This window comes from Zalophus californianus, chromosome 7, assembly GCF_009762305.2.
Source record: "Zalophus californianus isolate mZalCal1 chromosome 7, mZalCal1.pri.v2, whole genome shotgun sequence".
Taxonomy (NCBI): Eukaryota; Metazoa; Chordata; class Mammalia; order Carnivora; family Otariidae; genus Zalophus; species Zalophus californianus.
The window spans coordinates 26,948,213-26,970,827 of NC_045601.1; the positions used below are offsets into that span (position 1 = coordinate 26,948,213).

The following is a 22,615-nucleotide window of genomic DNA, read 5'->3' on the forward strand; positions in this document are numbered from 1 at the left end:
CTTGCCATTAACAGAGGTCAATGAGAAGACTCATTTAGAGTCACACAGCTGGGATGTGCCCAGGTTACATCAACTAGCTTTGTCAACTACCTCTTACCCAACATTCGTCTCACTCAGCTTCATGCTAGAGGGAGTAAGTCTTCTTTTAGGCTATTGTTTTCCCATGTTTCATGAGAAAATTATATCCTTCAGTCGTGGTATTTGGTAATGTGGGCTTGCCCAAAGTCACTGAATAGACTTCTCAGGAATGACAGGTAAATACCAATGGGGGTAACCACTGTCCCTATAATCTGCAACTGTAAGTGATGCTGTAGGCAAAAGTTATCTCGGAAATAGACCATTGGTGAATAAGAACACCAGTCGAAGGCACTTACTTGATGGCGGCTTGCAGCTTCTCACACAGAACAGTGAGCACGGAGACAAGGTCATCACAGAGGGACTCAACTGTCGACCCTTCAAACAGAAGAGGTTACAAGCATTAGACATTGGCAGAGGGCACCAGAAGCTCCCTCAACAGTCTTTCCTATCCTCTGCTTTTGATGTTTTCAGAACTGAAAAGAAGGTTTTCAGATGCTGAGCCTTCCTTAGGCCACTAAAATGATCATAGAAAACATAATTATTTGTTTCTGAAGTAAAACACTTCAAAAATACAGTTCAGAAAGAAAATGATCCATTGTTGACTATTATGAATAAAACTCATTCACACTTAACAAAAGGAGATTTGATTAATTTAAGAAACAACACAACTGACAACAATTTTCTCAATATCTAGGCTGGCAGAATACAAATGTATCCCTTATTCTGACCTTTGGAGTTTCTGGATCTCTTAAGCAGATTTGAGTTATATCAAAGAGATAAAACGTGGCAGCGTGGAAGAAAGATGGGCTTCTCAAACTATGGAAATAGGGAAAGAGGGCAAAATAACTCAGTCCCCATCTGCACTACTTTACCTATTTGCCCAGCATCCTCAGGGCACACAGTTGCTAACAGAGCAGGGACCAATGCCAGAAGAAAGAATTTTCCCTCCAAACATGTTCATGTCCAGAAGCTAGCAACAAAACTCCCACAGAAGCACTGAACGTATTGGAGAAAGGGTGAAATTTAGTTCAGGTACTGGTCCACAACTTGCTGACTGCGTAAGTGGGTAAGCTTCAGTTCTTCCTTTGGTGGAATGGGGACAAATAATCTCAATCTCACAGAATTGTTGGGCCCAGTGAAGTAAAAAGTGGAAGCATTTAAAACACCTTTAAAGATCTATACAATTGTGGCTGAGTATTTGATGAATGTAGAGATAAAAAAAAATGACCATGAGGTCAAGGTAGATGGAGAAAAAAATGGCAAGAGTGAAAGACAGAAAATGACAGTAAAGTCAAAGGAGGGCAGGAAAGAGAAATGGCTAATCCTGAGAATTTATTACCTTCCATGTAGAAACAAACCTGAGAAATGACAAGGTACAATAAGACACCACTAAAAATAAATAAAACCCATAAGTAGTCCTTAAAGTCCATTTTAGATAAATGTCAGTAAGCCCATCCAGTTTTTACTAATATTGTATTTTTAAAGATAAACCTTTGGCCAAGAGGACTTGGGCCTTCTCTTTGGTTTATAAAACCAAAGTGAAGGTTTTATGGAACCGTGGTGGCCCAAGAGAGGAAAAGACAGGTGGAGCGTGACATTGGGAGCTTCCACAGGTGGCAAGGTGGTGAAGCCCATTCCGGTCTGCAGCCCAAGAGGGGAGCAAGGGGCAATTAAAACCATATGCTCCAGCAGTGCCTTCAGAGATGACTTAATGCCTTTCTCATTTCTTTCCTTCACTCTGTGTCTCCTAATTGTGACTGGCTGTTTTTCTCCTCCCCTTTCATTCCCCCTTTCATCCTCTCTGTAACCACCTTCCCCCCCTCACCCCTGCCATTTCTTATTATGAACATGCAAAAATATCAAAGAAAAGCAGATTTTCCAGTATTTTTTAAATTATTGAATAAAATCTGAGATAAAACATATTTCCATTTTTTTAAATTAGATGGTTTGAATTTTTCATTTTTCTTTCAGAAAACAATACTACCAAACTAAAACACAAGACAAAAGACCCAAAAAAACAAAAACCAAACTGCTTGTCAGTTATCGGTAGACCTTTGTTTTTCCTCTTCCTCTGGGTCAGAATGAAATTCCTTACCTTGATTTCATCTGCCACTTACACTGTGAGTGTTCTGCTGTGAGATTCCCTGTGAGATTCATTTTTTTCATATGAAAAAAATGGCATTTCACAAACTTACTTTGGTACAATAGCTCTATGCTGATCAGGTTTCCACAGCCCTCTAGCCAATTCTCATTTTAACAATTATAAACGTGACTTCATGGAGAACAAAACAAAACAAAAACAAAACAATGACAAAAAAGAAAAAAAACAAACCGAAAAAACCAAAGCCACAGAAAACTCCCAGGCTCCAACAGGAAGGTATATGGAAAAGTGACTCTCCTTCACAGGGTTGGAACAGAAACAGGCACAGGTGGCAGGGTGCAGGGCCAGAAGAAAGGTTAAGGAACGGCTGACGAAGTACTAGCTGGTGAGGCAAAGCTAAGCAGAAGCTCCCAAGAGCTCCTTGAGACAGCCCCACTCACCTCTACACTCCCAGCACCAAGCACACAGTAGGCATTCTTAGATTCACTTTTTAAACTGAACTAGCAAAAATCAAATCCAATACCTGGATTCCTGAATTCCTGCGGGACATCCGGGTTTTCAATTATCTAGGAAGGGAGACATACACAGGACAATTAGGAGATTCAGGCACAAAAATTCCTGACTCTTAGACAATGGAAAATTCTAGGGAACAAATGTCATTCTGAGTGCTCTGGGCTCAACTAACTTTCCTAAGTGCACCCTCCAAGTCTTGACAGCATTTCATTACTCATAGTATTTAGGAGAAGACTCTGATGTCTGGAACTGAGCTCACCAGTTCCTAAAATAATTCATTCCAGACTCCACAATCTTCAACAAGCTTTAAGCCCTTTATGCACTATATGATTCCAGGCTGCTGAGCTAGGGCTTGGAGCTAGCTCTGTGTAAACAGCTAGAGAGTTTGCTCCAAGGTCACAGACTACACTTTGATTGGCACCTACTGAATATGACTCTTAGTAATAAGAAGGATCAGGTTCCTGAATTTTAAAATACAGGTCTATATAGAAAGGTTCTTCAGTCTCCCTACCTCAGCACTGGGAGAGAAGAGGGCATTTTCAGGCTGATCAACTGCCAGGCATAGAAATCATCCCAGGGCACCGCTTTGTCTTTTAAACTTGTTACGGGCACATATTTTTACTATTCTTTGTTCATCAGTTTGCAAGCTCAGCTGCTTCCATAGCATTCATCGTGAAAGGCTATGTCAATGTCTACAGCTCAGCAGTGGCTAAATACTGAGTGTAGAACATTTTCTGGAGGAAATACATTCGAATCATTTTTAAAGGACAGGAGAAACACTACCACCTACTCCCTAAGTATTTACATGTGGCATTCTGCTTTTTGAAATTAGTAACTTACAATTTAACAAAGGCTTTCATCATCTAAATAATTCAACAATAAAACTTGATAATAACTCTGAGATCCTGATGGTACAAAATCAAATTGCATAATCTGTCCTGGGAGTAGGGATGGACATGAGGTTGAAGATGCAGTTGACCCATGAACAATGTGGGGGTTGGGGGAACCGATCACCCCATATAGCCAAAAATCTGTGTGTCATTTTGGACTCCCCTAAAACATGACTACTAAGAGGCTTGTGTTGATTAGAAACCTTACCAATAACATAAACAAGTTAATTAACACATACTTTATATGCTATATGTAATATAGTCTGTATTCTTATAATAAAGAGAGAAAAAAGAAAGTGTTATTAAGAATATTGTAAGAAAAAGTACAGTACTATATTTATGAAGAAAATCTATATATTAGTGGACCTGCACAGTTCAAACCCATGTTGTTCCAGGATCAAATGTACATTCCATACTAGATTTATTTTCTATTGTATTTAAGTCTTCCTAATTCTGAGGTGGCCCAGGATTCCTTCCTGTGACGGGTCGTGCTACACACTACACATCTTCCCCAGGTAAGGCTAAGTATGCTGCGGGAGAAGACACAGTCTCCTTTGAATGAACTTTGCCACTCCTATAGACCACTTCCCTTTATTAGCTTTTTAAAAATCACAGTTCTTAGCTGACAAAACTTAGGTCTCCCTCTAGTAGATATCCCATTGCTTCAAATATTAGCATCCTGAGAATTATTCTTCTGGGACATGGAAACATCTCTGGGGACTGCATGAGTAATAGAAAGGAAATGACAGGAAATACTAATTTTCCACCTAATTTGGGATCTTGCCTCAGGTTGGATAAGTCCAGATGGTCAGTGATGAGCAGAACCAAAGGGCTGATTAGACATATAATACCACAAGCAGAGGCAGATAACCCTCTAAGATTTTTTTTTTAAGATTTCATTTTTAAGCAATCTCTACACCCAACATGGGGCTCAAATTCATAACCCCGTGATCAAGAGTCGCACGCTCTGGGTTTTACCCAGACCTCTGTAGTCTACCTGTCACCCTTTTTACAGAAGAGCAACGTGAGATAAAAGGCTGAGTCATTTTACTTGAAACCTAATATTCTCCTCCTTAAAATTTAAAAATAAGATTAAGTGAAGGGATACAACTGAAATCAATTTGAAACTACAAAGTTTCATTTAAATGTTTCATCTTAAAACATTAAGACACCATTAGTATTAAATTATTTCATCACGTTGCCATTTAGCAAGGATGAACTATGAGTGTATGATTAATGTAAGATTTTCAACGTCTCAGGTTTACTTCTATTAAAATGTGTTTTTAACGCTTTTTCTTAAGTGTTTTTTCTTCAGCATGTTTTCTATTTATAATATGAATTTCTTTTTAACTACTAGTCCCACGCTATCAGATTCAAGATCCTAGTTTAAATGAAGTAGTTTTTAACAAAGGGTAACCTAAGGTAATAATATCTCGAGATAAAACAATTTTTTTATTAGAAACTTGGGCTGTGGACATAGCGAACATAAAAAAAAAAAAAAAGATCAGTATTTGCTTTTTCAGACTAGTATTGCTTTCTCAACCTTGGCTGCCACGGCAGCAGTTAGGAGCCCAGGGGCTTAGTTCTGGCTCTTTCACTGATAAGCTCATTCATTTTAGATTTCAATTTCACATCTCTGGGCTTCATCTTCCTCATCTGTAAAATGAGGGATAAAAGAATTTGATTAGACAAACCCTAAGGTTCCACTCAACTAAAAATTAGAAAATAATTGAAGGTAAAAATTAGAAATGATTTAAGTTAAACACGGGATCTTCATTTCTGTAAAGTTATGTTTCAGAGATATTTCGGACTGCCACTGAGATTTCCTATTCTAGAGAATAAAGTGTTCATTTCAGAATACTTCTTGCAGATTTTTAAGGAATTCTAATCTGAATTATTCAGAAGCAGATAAAAAAACCCCACATACTTATTTTAAAGAAGAATCATCTCTTCATTAACATTCCCCAAGGATAAAATATATGAGAAGCCAATTACATTTACATTTTTTCCCGGGAACGCTCAATTTCAGACAATCTGTTCAAGTTTAGATCAATAAGCTCCAACGGGCTTTGGTGACAGAGAGAAGGCAAATTGAGCTTTACCCTGATGGCCCCAGCAGGTGAAGGAAGATCTCCTGGCACAATCTTTTAGTTAACAAAGAGAAACTGACACCAAACCTCAAAGCAGATAATTAATTGCTATTAATTTTTCCTAATCTTGAACTTACTTCTGGTATCTGTTAGCTAATTAATACAATGTTTTTATAAAAAAGTTTTCAATCTGAGTTTAAAAAAACAAAAGTTAATTATAAAATAATGACTAAAAAATGATAGGAACCATAAGGAAAAACGACTCTCAAGACTTTAAACAGGCAAAAATATAAAGAGCTTAATTTATATAAATAAATGTTCTTCTAAACCAAGCAAGCCCCTCCTACTGTTTCAGGAGGAAGCCTCCCTGGCAGCAGGTGGGGGACGGAGCATCTAGGATGTGGGACACACAGCATGCAGTTAGTTACACAGGGACGCCGGCAAGCCTGCTCACCGTGTTTTCCTGCCTTTGTCGTAACTGTAAAGTCAAGTCACTCAGCATTTGACTGAGAGTTGCCCGCACAGCAGTGTTTATACTACGCTGGTGACAGCTACATATGTATGTCTCAATGCACACCTGGTAAAGAGATAAGATAGCAATATATACGCTCTGTAGATATCAGTTCATTACCAACATGCTTTGGAATTACCAGAGAGGATATTAAATCCCTCTTGAATAGAAAGTCAGCCTGATTTAGGACTAATTATCGATGAGCACTATAAATATTTAAAATCCTTGAAAAATTTGTTTTTAAGCCTATAGGCAAGTAACATTTTCCTAAAGATTATCACTCTCAGAACTTATTATTCTGAGCATCATAGGAGAACGCAAATTAGTGATTTTTAGATATGCCAAATAATTCTACTGGGAGCAAACTCAGATGGTTGGAAATTAGTCAGGAAAAGCTCCTTCCATGGCCAACTGGGAACAGAATTTACTCACTCCTGAGTTATCAAGCATGGGGAAAGGGCTAGTGAATCCCTTTCTCCTGCACTATAAACAAGTTTGATCTTGGATTAACTCCCTAGCTGTGTTCTTCTGGAAACCCAATAAAGGTGGACCATTGGCTGGGTTACTAAGCAGCATGGCTTAGAGTGAAAGTGTCTCTCAATTACTAAACTGCATCTGAATTGGGAAAACTGTGGATGGACTTTAAAAACTTGGTGAGAAGGCACAGGTTTGGGTTCCCTGGGTGAATCTTGTCGTTGCTCACGTCCTCTGAGGGATGTTGGCCAGCTCTGCTCATGGAGTTGGTACAGAAGTTTGGGTTCCTCCATAGTGGAAACATGGGGGCTCCTAAGCCAAGGTGACTGCACCCACCGAGGTGGCTCCCATCTTCTTGCTCTGAGGCTGACATTTGAGAGCCACAGACTAGCCGCTGGACTGCTGCAAGGACTCCTTCCTGGGAGACAGAAATGCCTGCCAGGGCCCTGCTTCTCTTCCCTGGTATGTATCTACGAAGCAGATAATAATGCCAATTGTAGCCTATTTGGGTCTTGTAAATCTGAATGTCTACTCGGACCTGAGAAGACCCCGTGAGGGCTGCAAGCATGAAGAAATCCCAATTTGGAAAAAAAAAAAAATCCCTTATTGGATGATGATGATGTTTAATGTTATGACTTTTCAGATTTTATTGCCTCTAAGTCTTCCGGAAGCTATAGGGATGGGCATAACAAAAAATGTGTGCTTTAAATATACGGGCTGTTTTCTGTCTATCAGTTAGGTCATCCTTTCCTGTTTACTAAGTATATTTAGACCCACAAAAAGAAAGAGATTTAATGTACCAAAATTATTTTTTTAGGAATAACTCTGAGATTGTCTACAATAAAAACAAAGTGTTCTCACCTCGATGACAAACTTAATTTGATGGATGAGAAGTCAGATGGAAGAGATACTAAGTGTTAACCTTTGTGGCCACTACTGCTTATGCTGGAACTTTCTGTCAGGCCTCACTGTCATAACCTTTTCGGTAAAATAATGATGTAAAAGTGAATATTTTCCAACAGTTAAATTTATCTATTGAATGCTTAATAGTCCAAGTGAGCATTTAAAACTCATACATTTAATAGGAAGTTGGCTTAGATTAATTCATTTTTAGCTAAAAAAGAAAAGTAATTTCCAAAATAATTTATTTTTCAAATTACCATTGAAGGGCACGTCAGTTTTAAATTCATTTTCTCCAATGATCATGGATTATAACGTAAGTGAAGGCACAAATTATACATATGTAGAAAAAAGGTGTCTTAATCCCTGAAGGCGTTTACTTGGCACATCGTGAAATGATGCACAAACCCGGGAAATACACACAAATGAGTGCGGCGCTTCACTTTGATGCAACAAATTCTCAATAGTGTCATTAGGCACAGCAGGACTACTCGTGCCTCAAAATTTAACAGTTTTCTTTAAATCCTACATTCTCCCCAGAAATCTTTATAGCTGTTGATCTTTAAGATCTCTGAGCTCTGACATAAATTGAGGGGGGGGATCTTGAAGCTGCAGGAGCATTAAAGATGAAAGAGTAGCTATTTTGAGAGCTGAACTCATACTCTAAGCATGATTGTTTTGTTTGGACAGTGATACCAGCTCTACAACCTCCCTTCAAAAATTTTATCGGTCACTTTAGACCCATGAAAGAAAGCACAGATGAGGAACTGGAGTTTATGTAATGCATACGGTACATTATCTGGGCAAGAACTTCCTAAATACCAAATGCATTTCTTTGAGTTTTAACGTCACTACCACTTCTAGTGGCTAGTTGCTAATCCCAGGGGTAAAATACTGGGAATGACTCATTGCATGTTTACGCTGCTTTAAAAAAAAAAAAAGTGTTAATCTGGGGCGCCTGGGTGGCTCAGTTGGTTAAGCATCCCACTGTTGATCTCAGCTCAGGTCTTGATCTCAGGGTTGTGAGTTCAAGCCCCGCGCTGGGCTCCGTGCTGGGTGTGGAGCCTAATTAAATAAATTAAAAAAAAAAAAGGGTTAATCTAAGAAGCTCAACCTGCTAAAGTTGGAGGTGTAAAGTACTTAACTATGATAAAAGGGTATCCTTTTAAATATAAAAATGACCCTGTACCTGATAATATCACTATCTTTAAGCCCACAGAAAGAAATGCTCTATCAGCTATCTTGACATCTTCTAAAAAAAAAAAAAAAAGGTTCTCATACTTTCTATAATCACAATAAACTGGTAAACCAGGAAGGGTCCTAGAATGAGGGTTTTCATGATAAACTTGATCACTATATTCAAAGCCAATGCTTTTTCACTTCGTAAATGTTTTTCTGCCTCTACCTTGGAGTAGTGCTAAAATGAGCGCACTGAATCAGAGAAGTTGAGAGAATAGCAAGTCCAAAGGCAGGCTGAGTTTCTGGGAAAAGGCTCATCAATTTCCTCGTGTAGTATTTCCAATGGCACTTCTACCTCCCCGTGCCCTTTGCTTTCGTAGTGCAGAGTTGACACTTAAGAGCCCCAGTCCTGTTTCTCTGCCAGAGGCTCAAAGGGCCAAGTCAAATACCTTGTGAAAAGCCACAGGCCCCTGGTGGCCAGGGAGCGCACGAAGACACAGGGCAGTGAGGAGTTTCGTAATGGACCTTTTAATCATTTCATGCATTTGTGGACGTCCAGCTTTATGGCATGCGACACACAGCTGAGGGCAAAACCACAGAGTTAATAAGGCAAAACAAACGCCGAAGGAAGAAGGAAAAAGAACAAGAAAACACAAGTCTGCAAGCCATACACAGGCAACAAAAGTAAGCAGTATCTTCAAGTAAGAAGACTGATAAATAACAGTACGAGGTTAAACCCAGGGCAGAATCATTGTTATTTCATATGAAGCAGCATAATAGGATGTAGTCGATATTCAACACTGGCCAAAGTGATAACAAATTTTAAAGCAGCCGCCACAAGAGAAATCTGTTTAGCTTTGCAAAATACATATGACCTTCACTTTGTTGAACTGTGCATTTGCCTTCTCTTTCCTATCTGAATGGGGATCCTGGCAAATCTTCGTTAAAACCGTGCATGATACTGAGTAACAAGTTCCATAAACAGAAGAGCTAGTATGTTTTCAATGGAAAAATTTTTATGGAGATGAAAAATAATTTATGGTGATAAAAAATAGAAAGATCAAAGATTAAGCTACAAGAAAGCCGAAGAAATGTGTTTTTATATAGGGAAGCCTATGAAAGCTTGTCGATCACATTAGAACCATAGACAGTTTTCGTTATTACTACAAGTCTAAACTCTACATTGAATCATGATGACAACTCGGTGGCCAGGCTGTTTCCAGGTGAACAGCTGTAACAGGTGGGTATGTGACAGAAGGCACCTCAGCAAATGGTTCCTGCTGATGCACACGGGTGTGTGTGCGTACACCCCTCCCCCCCCCCCACCCCACACACAGAGTGAACTGAAGTTATTTTATTATTCCTAAGAAATACGTGTGTAAGTAAGTTGGACCACAATGCTGGGTGGGGAAATTTGCTGGTTTTCCTTTTGGAAATTTTTAAAGTGCCCAAGCATACATGGACACCTCTGATTGTGACTTCCCTCTTCCTCCTCCATATTCTTCTTGGCTTAAGGTGGCATATTAAAATGGCTTAAGACACCTCAACCCTTTAATTCCTGCACCTTGGTCTACAGAAGGTCTATTGAACTCTAGCCTCTGCCCTATGAATTACCTCAAAATGAAGTAGAGAGGATCTCTGCACTGTTCTGTGTGTCTTCTAACTCCATATAAGTTCTTCAAGAGCTGTGTAAGTCAGACGTTACCGGGAAGTGTGGAAAGTCTTTGCAAAAGGTCTTGTTTCCTCAAAGCCTGTCCGGCAGCAAACAACCAAAGAACAGACACTTCAAGGAGTCAAATCAGAGTCAGTGAAGAGACAGGCCCAGAATGAAGAAAAGAAAGGGTTTCCAGAAGGGAAAGTGGAGACGCTCCTTAGAACAGGATTTCCTTACTTCAGTGGCCTCAGCCAATTTGAGACAACAGTCTGGGATCCCTTGACCAGTTTTCTTGCCAGGAGGTGGGGTTACTCCTCCCATTTTTAGAAAGAACATAACAAACAAGATGCTTCTAAGAAAAACTGACTGGGTCACCTGGGTACTTTTCTTCTGGATTTTATCTGCAGACTAATCTGCTCCTTAACTGAAGAATATTTTATTTGCTGTATGTCTCAGGAATAATGCTACTACATTAAACTAAAAAAAAAAAAAAAGTCTCATTGAACATTCAGGAGGTAGAAGTCAGCCCAATTAAAAAAAAATACTTTAGTGACATCTAGAATCATTGAATTGGTAGCAGGTCTTCAGCGTTAATGGTTTTAAACTCCCTGGGGTAACAAGTGACACTAAACAAAACTATAAACACATAAACATCAGATCGTCTGATGCTACCATAAGGCTCAGAAAAGATAAACTGAGTATTGATACATAAAGATACCCAAGAAAGCGGCACCTGCCTGACAGTCACTTGAATCTATGGTCACAAACAAGTAAAATTTATCAATACTGCTGCTTCACATGTGAAAACACCATACAGCCATTTTTTAAGTAAGCACCGTGGTAAAGATCCAAGGTGGACGAGACTCCTAAGAATTTCAGTTGGTTGCCAATATTATTATGGCAAGATCCTACTAACATTTTCAAAGACTGATAGTGGTGAGGAAGCAATATACCATGGTGGTTAACAGCCCATATTTGAAATATAAAAAGTCTGAATTTGAATGTCTCACTGTAGAAACTTGGACAAGCAAATTCTCCTCACTTTTCTTGGGATTCTTTATCTGTCCTCGTTGGGGTAAAGATGAGAGGAGAATGTACAAAAAACACAACTTATTGACACACTCTAGGGACTCAAAGGCTAGTAACTACCATTATTACCTGGTTGCTATTATTAACCAGTGTTTTGCAATTGAGGGATGGATGGATAGATGGAGTGAAAGAGGGAGGACCCTAAAACTAAGGATCTTAAAGAAAAAGAAAGAATGGTCTTTGAGACAGACTTTGCTTGAACTTGACAAGGATCAAAGACTGGAAGTTTCCTATGAGTCAATTAGATCAAACCAGCAAATATATATTTATAAACAAGGCTTTCTCACTTTGAAAAATCCCACAGAGGAGCCTTGAGCAGCCATGAGAATACACCCGGAATCTTCCCAATGGAACAACATTAACCATTTCCACAGAGCTCCACAGAGCTTCTGGCTGTGGCTTCTCTTCCTCCCTTACCTAAAGACTTTGGCAATTTTTACTCCCACAGCTTTTTCCAGTATTAAGGTAACCACCCTTAGAAAACTCAACAGCAGATCTGCTAATTTGGGCATCATACTAAGAGAAATCTTGGTCTAGCTTTCAACCAATGACGAGAAAGATTATGTACCCTTAGGGAGTTTTTATTTCTGATTATTCATGAAATTGAACAGAAAACACATATGGCATATTTTATAATTACCCACTTCTAAGTCTGATGATATGTCTTATTCCTCCTGTATCATGAAAAACTGTGATCTGAAAAACTTTCATTATTACAGTTTACTTGAGCAAGTTAAAGTTAGACATACAAATGAAGGCTTTATTTACCTTTTGAGTGTTTAATGATCCTTTAATAGTTTCAACAGTGCCTTGGGGAAATGGCCTCATTTTTCATAGTTAAGTACACATCCCCATTTCCTGATCAACAGGTTTCAGGGTAAACACTGTTCTCGAGTAATAGTCACTGTGCATCAGGGTAAAAAAGAAGACAATGTCTGGATTCTTCCTCAACATTTCCACAGGAGTTTCAAATGGTTGATTTTAAGGTGTTTTTATAAATTGTTTCCCAAGCTATAGCAGAAGTGACAACAGAACATTCTTTTTTCATTAAGTTAAAGACTTATTTTTATGAAAAGTTCAGATACAACTAAGAAGGCTCCCAAGAGCTAAGTGGTGGTTTTAGGCTGAGAGGTCCTGCTTTCAAAACGAGATGCAGCCCTTCAAAGGCTAACTGAGCAGGTGAGAAGCACTTGAGAACCTCCAAAATTATTGCGCTTTCAGTCTACAGAATGCTGTTATTTTTTGTGGCAGTGTAACTTTCTTACATAGTTAATTCTTTTTGTTGATGAAAAATCATTTCTTAAGTGATTTCTATGGTGAGAACTGAAAGACTCTGAGCTGTTTTGCAAATTTGAGGAACTATGTAGGCCAGTGAGAAAAATGTTTATTCCTCTCTTGTGGAGCTAATGTAAACAATGATTTCAGATGGTTCTACTACTATTCTTTCTTAAATTATCTATATATGATTCATCTAATAATCTAGTATTTGTAACTACGGATCCATATGCTTATAGTTATAAATTGTTGCTATGCTTTTCCTATAAATAGATCTGCTCATCCTGTGCCAGATTACATAATGGTGACCCTTTCGGGGTCCTGGCCAGATCGGCACAGTCTAGTGCAATGTGGACATCATCATCAACCTGCAGCTCCCAATGGCAGTGGCATGAACTTACTGTGAGGATGGGTCGGCACCAACAGCTTTTCCCATGGATTCTATCTCCCTTGTCCAAATGGCACAAGCACACTGCTAACACTGCTTTCACAGAGAACAAACTGCTGGTCCAGGGAGGTAGCCACGGCAACACTGCAGGTGGGTGGGAGGTGGCAGAGCTGGGATTTACACCCAAACAGTGCTCCCCCAGAGCTCAGAGCCAGGCTTCTCGCCGCTAAGCTCTATATTGCTTTGGGGCTGAGTTGTTTTGTTTTGTTTTTTTTTTTTTCCAAAAAACGCAAAAAAGCTTTGTTTTTCCTTTATAGGTTTTGGTAGAGACCGCTGCGTTTTGATGTTTTATTCTATCTGGAAGGGCCTGCTGAGTCTCTACTCTGGTTTCTAGCTACCCTCCTTAAACAGCCTGAACTTGGGCAGGTCACGGTAGTGTGTGTCCACTGCTCAGGAATGACATCTTGATCAGATTCTCATTCACAGACTGGTTCCTGGGAGGATGGTAAAGGCAACCTCGTCCTCCTCCTCCGGGAGGCAGCGTGGGAACTCCTGGTAGCCCTCCTCCCCTCTTGAAGGTCCTGAAACAACCGGTACCCCCCCACCCCCCAAGCTCCATCAGCAGTGGGGATGGGGGACTGGCTAGGCAGGAACAGCTGCACTTCCCTTCTTGCCTTTCACATGGCAAAGGGCTAACAGGCCACGCAGATGCCAACATGTTTCCTTGCTCTAATCAGAAACTGCATTTGTCATTTTAAAAGCAAACTGACATGGGGTACCTAAAATAGTCCAATTCATCCACAGAGTAAGCTGGTAATTGCCAGGGGCTGAGGGGAGGGCAGAGTAGGGGGTCACTCTTCAGTGGGTCTAAAGTTTCAGTTACACGAAATGAATAAGTTCTAGACACCTGCTGAGCAACGTGGTGCCTGTAGGTAACATTACCGCATTGTACACTTAGAAATGTGTTAAGGTAGATTTCGGGTTAAGTGTTCTCACCACACACACAACAAAAAAGGGAACCTGCAAATAATAAGAACACACACAGGTGTCCCTGAAAAATCAACTGAAAAAAATTGCCACTAGCTATCCTATTTCTTCACTTATATGGAGTAAAACATATAAATAGGTTAAAGAAAAGTGTTCTTTCTACCTATATAAATACACATTTGGGAATTTATATTGTAGTTAGAGTTAAGCCAAATGATTTTCTCCTAATCTTCACTCTTTAATGCCACACAATACCATAAAAGGCACATGTAGAAGCCAATATAAATACTACTCATGATAAGGTTAACTATGTGAGTTGATGGATATTTTAATTAGTTTCATTGTGGTAGTTATTTCACAATGTGTATGTATATCAAAACATCGAGTTGTAGACTTAAAATATATAGAATTTTTGTTTGTCTATTATATCTCAACAATGAGAAAAAGAAAAAAAGAAAATATGTGCAAGATGCTAAGTATCTACCTGGTATACTCAAGAAATGATCATTACTATAAAAAATAATACCCATGAGTGCTGATGGTTAAGCTTTCTTTTTCTTCCTAATTTCGGAATTCAGAATATCATTGCCTCTTAGAGGTCTGCACATGTACTCCTGTCAAAACACATGAATTCTGAAGATACTCTTTTCAAGAAATGGAAGGAAAATTATTCTAAGCGTATTAAAGTATAGCTTTGGAATGCTAACGTTTCCAAAAACCAGAGGCATCTGCCAGGCATTGGAGAAGCCAAGAATTCTGTTGGACATACTCTTGGGAGTGCTGGAAGGTGCACAGTTCCCTAGCCTGCAACACAGATGGGAAAGAGAAGGCTTTCCAATGATAGTTACAAAATGTGTTCATCGGGCTTTAGGAGACAGGCCTGGAATTTCATCAGTAAATGTCTCTCTCACTCTCATACCTGGTTTCTTAAAAACCATTTTTAAAAATCAAATGCTTTTCAATTATTCTTAATAAAAATAGACTCAGAAAGCAAAACGAGGCACAGCACCTAGGTGTAGCAGCATTGGGAGAACCAGTACTGTTATTTCCATTTTAAAACCTCAAATGAAGCAAACCAAAGCATGCAGAGCATTATGACCAAGGATGGCGGAGCCCACAGCCTGCTTCCTACAGATCAATTCCTTAGTGGAAACTCCCCAAGGTAATGATCAGATAAGGGCTCACCTCACTCCTGGGCCTCAGCTCCACACCACCCCAACCCCCCCCCCCCCCCCCCCCCCCCCCCCCCCCCGCCCCGGGACTTCTCCCAGCCTGGGGGGAGGCAGCTGTGAGCAGGCAGGAAAGGAGCAGAGCATGTGCATGCTGGGGAGGACTGGCACTCACCTCTGCAATCTTCAGCACTGCACTCCCGTTCAGGTCAAATGTTGGGGTGTAGGTGATGCAGAGTAAAACCTTTAGCAGTCAGGAGGTGAGGGAGGAAGGGAGAAAGGGTTAAAAATTTAGAAATAAACAGAAATATGGTTTCACATATCATTTGGGTAACCCTGTTTTTATGACTCCTTTGCTCTTTATTTTTTTTTTAAAGATTTTATTTATTTATTTGACAGAGAGAGAGAAAGAGAAAGCACAAGCAGGAGGAGTGGCAGGCAGAGGGAAAGGGAGAAGCAGACTCTCTTGCTGAGCGGGGAGCCCGATGCGGGGCTCGATCCCAGGACCCTGAGATCATGACCTGAGCCAAAGGCAGATGCTTAACTGACTGAGCCACCCAGGCGACCCTGCTCTTTGCTTTATCTAATGTTTCTTCCCATGCTACTCACTGCTAACGAGTGGCCACACATTGCCCAATAAAACAGAGGCTAATACTGTAATAACTAAAGGAGCTACCCTCTCCCTCCAGGGAAGGGACACTGCAAGACTGGGTCCAGAAAGAGCATTCCTCAGCAACTCTAGGAGGTCCGTCCAATAATAACAGGCTCAGTGTTACACACGGTGTGTGAATTATCTAGGTTGATACTTCTACTAAGTGTGATATTATTGTTCTTATTTCCCTGATAAAGAAACCGATGCTCAGAAAGATTAACAAGCCACTAAGACCACACAAGTAACAAGCTGTACAGCTGAGATTTGAACCCAAGTGATCTGACTCCATGCCCTGAACCACCGTGCGATCTGTCCCGTCCTTTTCCTAGACCCAGGCGTCACTGTACTTTCTGTTCCTGTCCCCTTCCCAGGTCCCCAAGGGATTAGAAAGTCTTTAATAGGCACTTTCCCCTTCCCTCCTATAACATCCCCCCAGATGCTGCCCAGCGTTTACTTATCTATTCGTCTCAGGTGACCCTTATTCTACAAGACAGATAGACAATGAGTTGGCGACATTTGCAAGATCTTTAACGACCACTAAAAATTTCACTTTGTACTTGTAGAGCTATCACAGAACAGATTGACAAAAGTCTGTGGCATTTAAAAAATTGTTTCTAATTTTGTAGAGAAGAGGCGACACTCTCCCTGTCCCGTGCTTTGGCTTCTGACCATGTGACTTTTCTCCCTGCTAGTCCGAGATAGAACAGTGCTGGTGTCTGCTCCTTGATCTCAAACCCAACACCCGTGTCCCACCAGCAGCTTGGTCTGTCAGTGGGGGTGCCTGCGGATGCTTCTCATCTGGTTCTGCCCAATTCATGAAAGAACGCTGAAGCCTTGAAAATGTACCTAATTCAGGATATGCACCTAATCAGCAGAGCAAAAAGTGCAATTGCCAGATGGGCTGAGGAATCTCTCCTAAGCCCTCAGTCTTAGTTATTGGCCAGGCCACCCTAGGAACAGCTGCTCCTTCAGGGACAGCAAATATGCATGTGATTAAAGAAGGAAAAGGGGATTTGGGCCAATTTTAGTCACGAGTTTAGATAAGTTCATTGTGGGTCTGTTCCTCAGTCTTTTGATCCTTAAGGTGCCTGACCCCCAAGAGTCAACTCCGGATAAAAATCGTCCCATGCCAAGCAGCCTGACAGAGAGAGATTGTGGAAAGAGCTGCCCTAAGTCCTCACGTTTAATGACTATCTTTGGGGGTTGGGGCTTGGCGGACAAGAAGTGATGAAAGCTGAGGAGAGAGAGACAGCAGTGTCACCAGGACCTAACTGGACTTGGGGGGAGGCCATGTCTTCTAATGCCTCTGTACTTGGTCATTTGTTCCTCATGTGGCTCAATTGATTGGCTTCTTTTAGGTCTCAACTTAAATGTAACCCTCTCAGAGAGGCACATGGCCTCCTCTGACAACAACCCTCTCTGAATGGCTTGTCACAGCCCTTTGTTTCATGACTTCAGAACATGCGCCAGTCTCATAAACAATGGACTTATTTACTTATTTATAATCTTCCTGTTAGACTATAACATCCATTAGACACCTGAAAGACCCTCAAGGCTTTCTCATATGGTGCGCCTTCTTACTTTGAGTTTTTGCTACCTCACAAAGCTACCCTTTCTTGAATTTTTTTCCCCCACCATGATTCCTGGCCAGTGGGTGGGAGGTTATGAGAGACTGGTGGAGATGGTGGTCTGCAGAGATGGGAGATAGCTTGTTCATCTGGGCTCCTGGGTTTTTAAGTATTTACAATAAAGACTGGCAACTGGCAATACTTTACAATATGAAAATAATGGCAAATATCTGTCTGAACTGGTTAATTATTAATGTTACTTATAAGATTGGTGATCGGCTTTCTGCCTTCCATTACTCTGTACGTTCATATAAGGTGCACAAGAGTAGATCTGGAAAGATGCTTCCAAAAACCAAACCAGTTTTCTGTGAGCAAGAGATGCTTTCGGGAAGAAGGGGGCAGTGGGACCAATACCAATGGGGATGTCTTCATGAAGGGCACTGAGTTGGTGGTAGTTGGTAATCAAGGTTCTCTGGGGAACAGAGGATCAACTCCCTCTGCCACAGGGAAGCCAGTAAATACAGAATGAGGCCTCCCAGCAACAGTTTGAAGGAAGCTGAGGATCTCTGCACCCAGCCAATTCTGATAGAGTTCAAAAGATCTTTGAAAAAAGACTCTCCACACCTAATGTCTGGCCAACAATATCCAAAGACTCACTTAGCTATTTGCAAAAACTAAGAACAACAAAAAATAATGAAGGGGAAGCTAGCTCCTTAAGCTGAGGTAGAGTTTCTTGTGTTGGAAACATAGCAGGTTTTAAATATAGGGAGAACAGTGCTCATGGGCCCCTATGACTCACACGGTCTCTATAAAGAGCACAGTGTCCAGCAAGGATGATTCAGTAGACAGACATGACTTATCGAAAACAATCAGTGGAGAAATGGTTGATGTGCCCAATGCCTAGCAAGCATTAATTCACCGGATTAAAACAAAGATTGGGTGTAGGAAATTTATCTGACTTCTGTTGCATCATGAGAGGGCAGAAAGTTCAGGTTCATATTCTGAGCACATTGACCTCAAGGAAAACAGGACCAACTAAACCCTGAGGGCGATTCCATTAAAAATAGACCCCTCAAAGGGTCATTAAAGCTTATTGACTACATCATCACTGAACAGCAGGAACTTGAGTGATCCGCAGCATTTCGCAATCCAGCTTGCTGGCACAGCCTCCATCAATGAGCTACAAAGATAGGGAAAACAGGCACAAAGTCTTCCAAGAAATGGGAAAAATCATTCCAAAGACAAAGAAAAATCCCAATCATTAAAAAAACAATCAAATAGGTACTGTTACAAGAAGCAACCCCTCAATTTAAAATATGTATAGAAACAGGGGCACCTGGGTGGCTCAGTCGGTTAAGTGTCTGACTTCGACTCAGGTCACAGTCTCAGGGTCCTGGGATCAAGTCCATGTTGGGCTCTGCCCTCAGTGGGGAGTCTGTTTCTCCCTCCCTCTCTGCCCCACCCCAATTTGTGTGCCACTCTCTCTGAAATAAATAAAATCCCTAAAAAATAAAATAAAATAGGTATAGAAACCTTGAATAAAAAAAGATGGTACCAGAAAGGAGAAAGTGAAGCTGATTTACTGTAAGAACTGGGCACAAGTGATAAGAGTCTGGAAAACATGGTCACATCAGGAACAGAGGGGGACAGATGTGGACAGATAATGATGAGGAGCATAAGGTCACAGGTGTGCTCTTCTGATCGCGAATACCCTGGATTGGCCCTCCCCCAAGAGCTTCTCATGGCCGTGATTGGGGTTTCTCCATCAGGCAGACCTGGCCCTGGGCCCGTATCATGACAGAGCAGGTGCTGTGATGTCAGAGCTAAAACCCTACTGTTTCAGTCACATGACCGTGGCATGTGATTCAGCGCCTAATTGCTGTGTGACATCATCCTCTATCCCCTTACCTGTAGAATTCCCACCCCACCTCATGAGGATATTTAGAGGAACGAATACGCTAAATGACAGTTTAGAACAATAGCGTACATTGGGGCATGTCCAGGCCTGTGTTCTCACAAAGGTTAAACAAGTCTCCATTTGATGTGACTCATGGTGGCCATTCTAACATAAATAATTAGGAACATTTTAAGTTCAAAAAAAAATCAATCAGATTACCCACGTTCAAAAGCATAAATCTGTTGGGATCTGTATTCTACTACTTATCACTGCCCCGGATTCCTACTGCTCAAAGTCCTCATCATTCCGATGCACCTCGACTTTCTCCCTCCTTGACGGTCTCCCTTTCAAGCTTCACATCAGTTCAAGGCATGATTCACTCAGAGTCTAACGGCTGTGGAGTCACAGATAGAAGAAGCAAGCACAATCTCAGACATCAAGAAAGCTCCTCTCCTGGAGAAACTGGGCGTACTGCATTTGAGAGCTACGGCAGTAAATGCCATTGCAGTTGCGAGGGACAGAACAATTCTGAAGTCTAGAAGACATCGTAACTTGGAGAAGAGAGACTTCGCAGATGAGATGACATGTGGGCAAAGCGCTGATGCAGGAGAGGACAGGGAGGGAAAGGCATAAGCACAGGAAATGTCACACGTGAAGGTAGAGGCTAGAGATGGTGCTAGAGAGGTAGACTGGAACCTTGCTGCACATCAGTTGAACTGCCCCATGTTAAGTGTTTTGCATGCATTGTTTTAGGCTGGTTAGGCCAATAAATCACAGCTAAAGAGGTGCTAAGGCAAACTGTAAATAGGATTGATGAAAGCAGACACTTCAGATGTAGAGGAAGTTAAAGACAGATCCTAGTCATTCCAGTGACAATGAATTGACTGGGGTACATTTGGCGAAGGGATGCAGGGAATTCCCACACTAGGCAGCAGTCACCCATACGGGAAACCTTGTATCATCCCACCGCTGTTCTCTCCACCTACTTGCTACCACTCTAGTGGATCGCACTGATGTCTCTCCTATCTCCCCCATTCCCATATTTTTTTTACAAGGCTTTATATTTAGGTATTAATATAGGAACATATTTCAGAGAACAGTGATATACTTTGTTCAAAATGTATAATATATTACTATTACAGATGTGACCATCAGAATGGGCAGAAAGAGCAAACAGCTTACTCTATAGCATTTCCTTGGAGCAGCTTAGACATATCACTTAAACCTGTGTGCCCTCTCTATGCCTCATTAGATTTATAAGCTTCTTAGGAGTAAAGTCTGACTTTTTGATGCTCACCATGTTTAAGGCACCTTGCCAGGCCCTGGGAGGTGTGGCGTCCTGGCCCATGCTCACCCCCTCTGATGCACTGTCCACATGAGTGATGACCCTCACAGAGTTTTAGTGAGACTATGCACCTTCGTGCCTGGTCATTATTGTAAAATGTGTAGACAACGTGTTAAGACAGCCCAGTCATACAGAAGAAAATCATCCTGGGAATCTGAGCGCCAGAATCAGGTTGGTATGATTGGCTAAAGGCAGATTTTGCAACCACATAAGGTAAGAATCCTAGAGTTTCTGATGACTTGGTTAGGGTGACCAGAATTTTGTAAGCCTCCTTTTGGGATGTCCAGCCACTTGGCAGGACCTCACTCTGGACAGGGAGAAAATCATTGCTACTAACCAGAGGGCACCTCCCATGAGACTTATGGAAGAGTTCTCCTTCCTGAGATCTCCCACTCCGCTCCACTGAGAACCTACCTTTTGCACTCAACGTAGTAAATGGTAACTTGCCTCAGATTTAGGATTCAAAGATCTCATTTCTGCCAAGGTTCCAAATGAGTACTTCCCAGGACCATGTCTGCAATGACTAGAATGAAGAAGTGATTCTTGACCTTCATAGATAGCAACTGCATGTCTGCTTTATGTCTAACCATGTGCTTTGTTACTCAGGCTCCCAGTCATGTATTCAACAAATATTTATGGGTGTGTCACTAGGGATCCGATCTAATGTTGGTGTTGGGCATATAGTACTGAACCAAAAAGACACCCAGATCTGTGATCTTGTGGGGTTAACACCTGATGTTAAAGACCATCATAAAATAACAGGTTGCAATAAATTGTGATGGGCACCGTGGCTGGGAAAATACACTGTACTCTGGGCAAGCCTCTCAGGGTCTAACTCAGAGCATACTAGCTGTAATACTGCTTTCATCTTTTCATGGATCGTTAAATTTAACACGTTGTAACACATACCATTAATAAATTAATCCTAGGGAAGAAGACACGGGTTCCATCAAGAAGTGAGCTGATTTGGGGGAGTCAAGTCACATTGAGGACACAGGGGCATACTGAATGAATAAGGAATTCTTCTTTTCCTTTTTCTTCAACTATAAAATTATCTTAATTTTCATATGAGTGCATTTTGAAGTGACTGTAGTTTCATTTTTCCACATACCAGATGTTATTTATAAATCAAACCAAACAAAATCCACTAGAGCTCAAAAAAGTAACTAAAACCTTGAGTACACCCCACAGAAGGCCTTGCCTTTCCTGGTGCATGAAGAGGGGCAGACTCTCTTCAAATTCTTAATGCCAAGCACATTTTCAACCCTGGCTCTGCTTCTGGCTGAAAATCTAACTTTGTTCCTTAATGCACATTTCCTTCTGGCCTTTCCTATATCTTGGCATGAAACTTCATCAAATTAAAAATGATTGCATAATTCCTTCTCTTTAGAAACATTCCAGTTCTTTTTTTACTCTGTCAAATATGGCAAAAGCAAGGATGGAAACTTCAGGGTTGAGCATGGGAATTCTGAGCCACCAAATGCCTTTCCATTCAGTGCAGGGCGTGCCCCACCTCTGCCCATGCAGCCTCACGGGGTGTGCACTGCTGACAGTATACCTTGGCCATGAACTAGAAACGCACTCCCTCAGGGTCCATGCACAAGCAACAAAGCAGAATCTGTCTTCTGGAGATGGGCAGAACAGTAGAATGTGGATCTTCAGAGTGGGGATGGGGGCAGTGACAAAGTACATACAGAACGTCAGGGCACATTTTCTTATCTAAATTTAAAATGTGGATGCCGAAAATAAGCATTTTTTTCCCTTATTTTGATCAAAGTGTCTCAACCTCAATACTACGGACATTTTGAATCATTCTTTTTGGCGGGGGGGGGGGTTGTCCTGTGCATTGTAGGAT

At 41.1% G+C, this 22,615-nt stretch overlaps 1 protein-coding gene across 7 annotated transcripts in view; it reads right to left on the minus strand.

Annotated features, from left to right (window-relative positions):
* The window catches only part of ARFGEF3 (ARFGEF family member 3), a 183,966-nt gene that overhangs the window by 93,501 nt on the left and 67,850 nt on the right, over nucleotides 1–22,615 (minus strand). For 3 of the 7 annotated variants that reach the window (XM_027602309.2, XM_027602305.2, XM_027602310.2), the window contains 5 exons: nucleotides 15,474–15,542; nucleotides 9,186–9,317; nucleotides 6,127–6,249; nucleotides 2,703–2,745; nucleotides 375–453 (listed from right to left, as the gene is read on the minus strand). In XM_027602309.2, coding sequence (XP_027458110.1) covers nucleotides 375–453; nucleotides 2,703–2,745; nucleotides 6,127–6,249; nucleotides 9,186–9,317; nucleotides 15,474–15,542 — 446 coding nt within the window. The remainder of the gene's footprint in view (nucleotides 1–374; nucleotides 454–2,702; nucleotides 2,746–6,126; nucleotides 6,250–9,185; nucleotides 9,318–15,473; nucleotides 15,543–22,615) is intronic. The other 4 variants (XM_027602312.2, XM_027602308.2, XM_027602306.2 and 1 more) reach the window with 3 other exon arrangements.